Source organism: Squalius cephalus (assembly GCF_949319135.1).
Source record: "Squalius cephalus genome assembly, chromosome: 13".
Lineage (NCBI taxonomy): Eukaryota > Metazoa > Chordata > Actinopteri > Cypriniformes > Leuciscidae > Squalius > Squalius cephalus.
Genome location: NC_137134.1, coordinates 11,849,038 through 11,857,727, shown reverse-complemented (window position 1 = coordinate 11,857,727; position 8,690 = coordinate 11,849,038). Strand labels below are relative to the sequence as shown.

General features: G+C 41.5%; 1 protein-coding gene across 1 annotated transcript; it reads right to left on the bottom strand.

Moving 5' to 3' along the window:
* Positions 1 to 7,168: 7,168 nt before the first annotated feature.
* LOC307169582 (putative nuclease HARBI1) lies at positions 7,169 to 8,583 on the bottom strand (the record flags this gene model as incomplete). Its single annotated transcript, XM_079890316.1, has 3 exons — positions 7,169 to 7,230; positions 7,543 to 7,760; positions 7,871 to 8,583. 3 exons carry the CDS (start codon positions 8,581 to 8,583, stop codon positions 7,169 to 7,171), a joined length of 993 nt encoding a protein of 330 aa, XP_079746442.1.
* Between the last annotated feature and the right edge of the window lie 107 nt (positions 8,584 to 8,690).

The window sequence follows — 8,690 nt, the reverse complement described above, 5'->3', positions numbered from 1 at the left end:
TTATCTTGTGCGAGCTATAGTTATAACCTCAGGTGGCGAAATGATTTTAAGATAATGTTTCTCTTTTTCTGCATTCTGTTCTGCAGTATATAAAACTATATAAAACCCTTTATCTAACTTGGCGACATTACACATTGAATGAAGTATCAGTAAAAATTGACTTTGTTTGTGACTACTTTGACTTTCCTTTATGCCGGAAGGGAGGGGAGGAGGGATGAGGAGGAGGGAGGGCCTAGCTAGCCTCCGTTTTGTTTGACAACAATTCGAATGTCAACAAGAAGTTTCGACTCCCGGGATCGCTTAGAGCACCTTTAATGGCTAATTTTTCCACAGTGATCTGTACATAAGGTTCCTCTTAATTTGCTCTTCAGTGTCTGCAAGACATGTACGTACATAAAAAAAATAAAAAATAATAAATTTAATTTTAATATACTAACTGATCACAGCAGTCAGATCAAGCAGTTGTCACTCAAGTGACCATTTATATTTAACTTTATAAATAGTTGTCCTTGGGGCTATAGTGATTGCCGTCACATATGAAGCAGTCTGCTGAGAAGTAACCTTCAAAGTCTTTGGTCGAGTAAAATGCACAAAGTATTCCTTTCCATCTCCAATATAGCCTGGTGGGAAGTCTTTAAATAAGTCCCCACAACAAAGGCAACTGGTCAGTTTATATGGCACTCGATACATCTCTGTAGCATTCCAGACGGAATTTATTCAGACGATGCACTCAATGATCATAACTGATGGGCTATGGTGGGGTATTCCAACCCATTTATTCACAGTGTAACCATAGACACACCGTAAGAGCTGAAATCATGACATAAAACATAAAATCATTCACTTAATATTAACATGTTTCACTTTTAACTTGCTGGTACATAGGATGAGCATAGCACGCGCTAGCGCTAGCATGCTAGCTAACTCCGGAACTTGATAACATTCAGGAAATACATTTACAAATTATCTGAAAATTAAACAACACAAACTCCACAAAATACCTGTTCGCCTTCCAGCTAGATGCTAAATTAAAGGATGGAAAACGATTCCTTTTTGATCAGTAACTTTCTTCCAGTAAACAAACAGTAGCGTTTCACTTTCCTTCTCATTTCTTCATTGAATAGACGCATGCGCAAATTGCGCATGAAAAGGAAACCACATCACTGTCTTCACAATAAAAGCCATGTGAACATTATAAAGTAAAATTCGCTTAGGGATATTAAATTCTGAGCAATATCATTTAAAACATTTACAATCTCCATGTAGTCACTGGAGAATGCACTCCAGTTGACAACAGCAATCACAATCTACTAGTGCGCATGCATATTTGACGTCACCAAAACTCCACCATGCATGCGCATAACAGCGTCCAGTACGTGTTGGATCTGATCCAGCTACGTCATCGTGCTACAGGCTGCAGCGAGGACCTCTTGGCAGACTGCGCACACACCTCCCCAAACGGACGAGGCGTTTACACTTGACATGCTCGCCGTTGTACAACGATAGGGGGCGACTCGAATAATTGTCCTCGTCTAAACCATCAGGAATCAGCGGTGAGAAGAAGAAAGCTATACACACGTGACAATGATTATTTTAGTACACCACCACCAGTACCACACCACAAAAAGAATCGTGTAAAACCCAGTAAACTCTGAGATTACTACTCATGTATACAATGTGTATACAACATAACTAAATTTACGATCTCTTACATATTTTCTAATTTCACTAAACATTTCATTAAGTTTTGTGAACATTTGTATTAAACATGGACCTTTATGTTCATTAAAAATACTTTTTATGCTACTGTATGCTCATTTTTTAAATGTTAGCAACTCATTTAGACGTGCAAACTGGATGCCGGTGTGGTGAAAAGTTCGTGCTCGGCCAGATTCGGCTCGAAGTCGTTCATCTTCGGATGCGGAGCCGCCCGCGCTGTTACAAAAAAAGCCATGCACACCGCCAAGCGAAATGGGGTCTTGCGCACCCAACGCGCACGACCGCCCACACCGCAATGACGTCATTTTTGCCGCGCGCACCTTCGCGCTCGTGCGGATGCATCGAGTATAAAGGCCAATTTATACTTCTGCGTCAAGTGTACACCGTAGTGTACGTCGTAGGCTACGCACGTAGGCGACGCCGTCGTGAGCATTTATACTTCTGCGTTATGTCTGTGTTGCTCTGCAGTTACACCGCCGAAACGCTAGTTGGCGGGGGCGGATTTTAATGTTCCACTGTGTTTAGATTCCTCGCGGCTGTTTTGAGTTTAGGCTACTAAGCGAATGAAAGAGAGCGGATCATGTTGGAGTTGGAGCTTATCGAGGTGGAAAAACGTCTCGGGTTACGACTATAACCCTTGTTCCCCGAGAAGGGAACGAGACACTGCGTCGTCGTCCCTCGAAGGGGAACAGTTAATTTTAGTGAAATTACTAAAACTAAAAGGCAGAAACGAGAAAAGGCGTCGGATTAGATGGTACGTGCGACCCGTGAACCTGTTGACGGTTGAACCGATTTTAAAAGTGACAGGCGGTGCAGAAGAACACGCCGGAAATGCGTAGGAGGAAATGCGCTGCTACCAAGCCGACCAATCACAGATCTTGTGGTCCGCATCATGGCGACGTGTAGTTACATTTTTGAGGAGGTGTGCACCAGGGTACGGCGAAGGGTACGACGTATGATACACGTCTATATATCTTTCATGTGTGAATGTGACCTAAAAATAGACTTAGTAAGATATGTAAATAAATGGATTTAAGGTTTGTTTTCCGTTACTGATTTAATAACAGGGATCAGTAAAAAAAAACAAAAAAAATCGCGATTTAGGGCCTGTGTGCATTCACGCGATAGGGTGTCAAATCCTATCAATCAGCCTAAAGCAGCGTCTGAGGTTTCTGACATAATTGAAAAATTATAAATTATCAGTATATGAGACGGGCTTCCATACTAGATAGTCTTTTATTCATTTGTAATATTCATTTGTATTTGTGTGTATGAACAAGCAGAAACACAGTGATCCATGGATTTCAAATAGATGGAGGAATGATAAGACAGCACACCTTTCCAAATCTGTTAAAGAACGCTTCATCTGGAAATCTGCGTAGAAGTGAGAGAAAATAATTATTACGAGAAAGTTTCTCATTATTATGAGATGTTAAAGGATCTGCTGCAAACATCTTGGTGCCAGAGACCGCAGCACACCTTCAGGGGTCTAGTGGAGTCCTCGACGGGTCAGGGCTGTTTTGGCAGCAAAAGGGGGACCAACACAATATTAGGAAGGTGGTCATAATGTTATGCCTGAACGGTGTAACAGAAAACATTGAGAAAGTTTGAAATAATATACTGATTATATACTAAATTCATTATATTGATTATATACTAAATTCACATTAAATATATAACACATTCAAAACACATAAAAACCCATAGGCTTTACCTGGTTCTTATGTTCCAAACTCTCAAACTGGAAATACAATCATATGTGCACTTCTTGTTTTTCCTCTTCGACTCCGAGAGAGGATACTCCTGCATCCGAGACCTGTCACTGAACTGCTGCAGCATATTGCATATTGTAAAACAAATGCACTGTAAAATAAATGAAAATGAATATTTCATAAGTATATTATTTTACTTTATGCTACAGTAGTGAAAAATTACAATACTTTTATCCTAATTTCTTTAATTGCAAGAAATAAACCCATAGGCTTTTATTTTGGCAGAAAATGTATAGGTTATATATACAGTATAAACCTGGTTCCCTAAGAAGGGGAACAAGATGTTGCGTCATGTTGACGCCATTTGGAACACCATCTCATTGGTCCATGAGAAAGTGTACCTTTGATGCATGTTATCAACTCTATTGTCTTGCAGGCAAGCCCTAGGCATGGCAAAGAGACAGCGTCTCGTTACACTACTCAGGGAACCGAGGTTACGTATGTAACCTTGATGTTTCTTTTCTAAGTGGAACTTCAGTGCTGCATCATGGAGTTAACACTATGGGGAAACACTGCCCTAGTGAAGCTGCAGAGAAGCTTCAGCTTTAATTAAATATCCTACAGCAATTAGGGGAGTGCACGTAAGCCCTGCTTGAGCAAAGCTACTTATCCAGGATCCATAAAAGACTCAATTAATTTGTCTAGTTATAAAGTGCTACAATAACAAGGAGAAATGCTACCAGGCAATATATCATTCCTCCTTGTTATTGTCAGGTTCCTCCTTGTTATTGCCAACCATGTCAGGTTCCTTGAGCATGGATCTTACTAGAGAGACCTTACATGGTACCAAACCAAAGGGGAGCATAAGACCCTACTTCGAGTGCCAACAATAGTTGGAGAGGGTAAAAAACCTCAGTAATAAGGCCTTCAGGCTACAACCTTCGATGTTGCAGCTCCTCCAAGGGAGAGCCTACACCCCTGCTCTTAAGAGAGGAAAATGAAAGTAGGGCATATGCAGTGTGACTCTAAACCCCAATGAAGACCTCAGTGTAACTGAGTCAGAGCAGTTCAGTTCAGTTCCTGTCTTGAGTAAAGGCACTCCACCTAAGACCTGCTATAGCTAGAGGTTCATCTTTTTCTTTTAGCATTAAATCATAATGTGTGACAGATAACAAGTAGGTACTCCTCACAAGTGAAAGCAATTGTCCCCATCCAAAGGGGAGTGATATCCCCACTTCAAAACCCAACAATAATTGGTAAGGAAGGTAAATGAAACAGAGGAAGTCTTGTGAGTTGCCCATCATTGTTCCGTTCACCCTGCTTTACCCGAAGGGGACACTTGAGCAGCTTACCAAAGGGAGCATGTAAGATGCTAAAAACCTCATTAATTAGCACTTCAGGCTACAATTTTCTGTGTTGCCACTCCTCCAAGGATCTTTAATCTTACTTATCAAGTCAAGTCACCTTCATTTATATAGCGCTTTTAACAATTGTAGCGACAATGAGTATGAACCAAACACAGACTAATCTTCTTCCAGAATATTAATTCAAATTTAACTGCTTCTCGATTAATGAGGAGAGAAGATTTGTTCAGAACGTCTCATGATCGTCATTCTGGCTATTTAAAAGAGCCTCCCCAACACCAACGAAATAATGAATGGACAATGCTAGATTTGTTGCCGAAACACTGACTGGTTAAGAGAATCCCACAATTAAGAGGTCCCATGAGATACAAACAGATTTCAGCAGGAAATACCCATGACCTCAGGGCTGTCTCAAGCCCATACACTTTACACACCAAGAGACATTACCTATCAAAATCCATAAAACTCACCATCCCGGCGCCAGAGAGTCTGCAAAAGACCCTTCTAATGGCCAAAACTAACGGAATAACTTGTCAATGTGAGTTTTTTTTTAAAAGACAGATTGGTTCAGAGATGTTGCTCCTCCCCCGTTAAGACCTCTGAATGACAAACCAGAGTTCTCTTCTCTTAAAACCACGAGAACTGAGATTTTTACACATAACAATACATAAAATCATTCAAGAACAATTTTCAATGGACTTATGATCAAACATCATGTAATTACAGAATTCTATGTCATTTTTACGTGTGTTGTGTCACCTGTGTGTGTTTTAGTATACTTTGATCCCATATAATTCATGTAATTGTTATAACAATTAGGTGTGTGAATGAAAGTGTGTACTGTTTCATATCAATGCTATCTTACGAACACAACTAGCAAGATGGCTGGAATTAAATCTGTGTAAAATGTTTCATATTCTGATAATAAGAAATCATGCCTAAACTGTTGCATCTGGGCCCGTATCCCTAAAGATTCTGAGAATCCTCTCAGAGAGCTCCTAACTTAACCTAAAAATTCCTTGCCAGGAGTTTTAGCTTAGAAGTGATTCCAGAACATTTTCAGTGAACTCTGAGCAAGGAATGGATGGAAAATCCTATCTTAGTGAGGAGGTGTGGTTGACCCCGTTGCTAGGTATGAGTCATCATTTCAAAAGCCGTGATTGGTTGATCCTACAAGTTTGATGAAAATTAACTTTTGGTGATAATGAGCAAAGGATGTACCCTCAAATCAATAAACATAATTATACACTCTAATCTTATGCAGACTGTAATTGTAAATAATATTTCACATTCAAGAAAATATCTGGAAAATGAATAGTAAGCTGTAGGGGTTATAGCCTAACATTAGAATCTAAAATATGTGAAAACTTAAGCTCATTACACCCTGTTCAAATAATGATTCGTGTCTTATTTGCTCATATTAATATCCTAGCTGGCATATTTTGTACTTTCACTCCCATATGGACCCCATTGAAAACAAGATGGCCTATCTCAAGGGGCTGTCCTTAATGAAGTAGAAATTGCAACGTTACAACTCAGTGTGGTCTTAACGAGGGTAACACGGCTCAGCTTTTATCAATGTCTGTGATTGCTGGCTGGTCTATTTATGAAAGCTTGTTAACAAATATCCTACAAACACAGAAAATGGAGAAAAAAAGGAATCGCAAGCCGAACTGGACTGAGGAGCAAGGTTTGTTGCTGGCCCAGTTGGTGAACGAACATAAAGGTATGTTACGAGGAAAATTTGGCCCAACTGTCACTAGCCAAGGCAAGAGGCGCGCCTGGGACACAATATCCCAAACAATCAATGCCTCTTTTCCACTGGTGGTGCGGACAGGCGACGATTGTGAGAAAAGGTGGTATGTGCTGCAGTCCAAGGCAAAAGATGAGATTGCAGCACACAAGCGGGAATCCTCACTCACAGGTGAGCAAAATACTATAGCCTACCACATAATCTGGCAACTTGCTCCTGCTGGCAAAGTTAATTTACATGCCTAAGTACTGTGTTCATTGACTGTTTCTTTCTAGGGGGTGGACCACCTGCAAAGCGGCTGTCCCAGGTGGCCGACACTGTCTTTCAAGTCCTGGGACACTCTGAGGTCAGTGTCACCGGGCTGCCAACAGGCATTGACACGTCAATGATGCAGGCCCTTGAAATGCAGCAAAGGTAGGACACAGGGTTATTCATATCAACAGTGTTTATTCATTGCAGAAGCCATTTCATGTATTATCCATGCTCATTGTATTAAATTAATTTAATCAAAACAATAATTAAACTAGGCCTATGTATTTCTGTAGCATGGAGCCATCGCAAGAACCGGGCCCATTAAGTTTGCAGACAAGATTGCCGCCTGAACCATCTGCAGCTGCTACTCAGGATAGCCCTGGCGGATCAAACACCATTCCCATCCGCAGCACCTGCTCCGTCAGCATCCCTGCAGGAGAGAAGATTGCAACTCAAAATTGATGTGTTTGAACAACAAAAAAAAGTCCTTTCCCTTCAGGAGGAGTACTACCGCCTTAAAATTGAACACCTAAAAAATAAACCATTTACAGATTGTGTTCTGTGTCTTGCATTTAACAATTGCAGGTGATGTGCAGTAAAACTGTGGTAGTTCTTATACCATCACAAGTTCTCAAATGACATGGGGCTACAGCTTGCCTGAAATGTAAATTTGTGAAGTTTGCCCTGTAAGGCAGTCCACTCTGGGCTAGGTTCCCCTGTGGAATGGGAATATCTTCTTCACCACCATCCTCATCGTTGTCTTCATCCTCATCCTCATCGCCATCCTCCAGAGGTTCTGCAATCTGTCTAACCTTGCAAATATTGTGTAATATTGCACAGGCTATGATGACTTTGCTGACTTTTTCAGGCCTCAGCCGCACCTCTCCGTGGAGAACATGAAAGCGCCTCTTAAGCTGGCCTATGCCACGCTCCACCACCGCTCTTGTTGTCTTGTGGGCCCTACAATACAATACAGACCTTTAATTATTTGATGGAAATATTGCACTACTTGGATGCTCTAACATATTGCTTGCATTTCATTTCCATGATTTTTGTATTGTTTGGCTTACCTGTTATAGTTTAGTTGGGGCCCTTGGCGTGGCTGGAGGTAAGGTGTAAGAAGCCATGGTTTGCATGGGTAGCCACTGTCCCCTAACAAGTGGCAATTAGCTGGCACATAGCGTCTCTCAAAAAGCTGTCTGATGCCACTCTCGGAGAGCATTCTCGCATCATGTGTGGAGCCTGGCCATTTAGCCACAATGTCCAAAATCTTACAGGCCGCATTGAACACTATTTGCACATTGATGCTGTGGAAATTCTTCCTGTTAACAAAGACAGCCTCGTCCTCTGATGGCGCAATTATTCTCACATGTGTTCCATCAATTACACCCACAACGCCAGGGAATCCTGCAATGTCCATAAATGCCCTTTTATGTGTGTGTAAAGTGCGGGCATCCAGCGGGAATGAAACAAATTGTGTCACAATATTAGGTTGTGACAAAGCTGTCAGTGTTTGGGTGATGACTCTGCTGATGGAGGATTGGGACAGACCCAAGTCATCACTGCTGCATTGTTGCATTTTCCCTGTTGCCAAATACCTCAGGGTTGTGATTACTTTCTTCTCCGGTGTAATAGCGTTGTGGCGTCGAGTTGGTGAAGTAATTACATCTCTAAGGAGATCCACCACAAACATGATTCCTGCACGATCCAATCTGTAGCGTCTCAATAATTCCCTGTCATCCAGTGTTTGCAGGACATCTCTCCTGCCTCCTCTGTTGGCCATTTTGTGCAGCTGCTTAGGGGAACTCCTAAGCCACTAAAAGTCCTCTTCCCTGCTCTTAGCAGATCTCGCCTTAGGAGCCCTTTTAAGCGCTAGGAATCTTGAGGAAT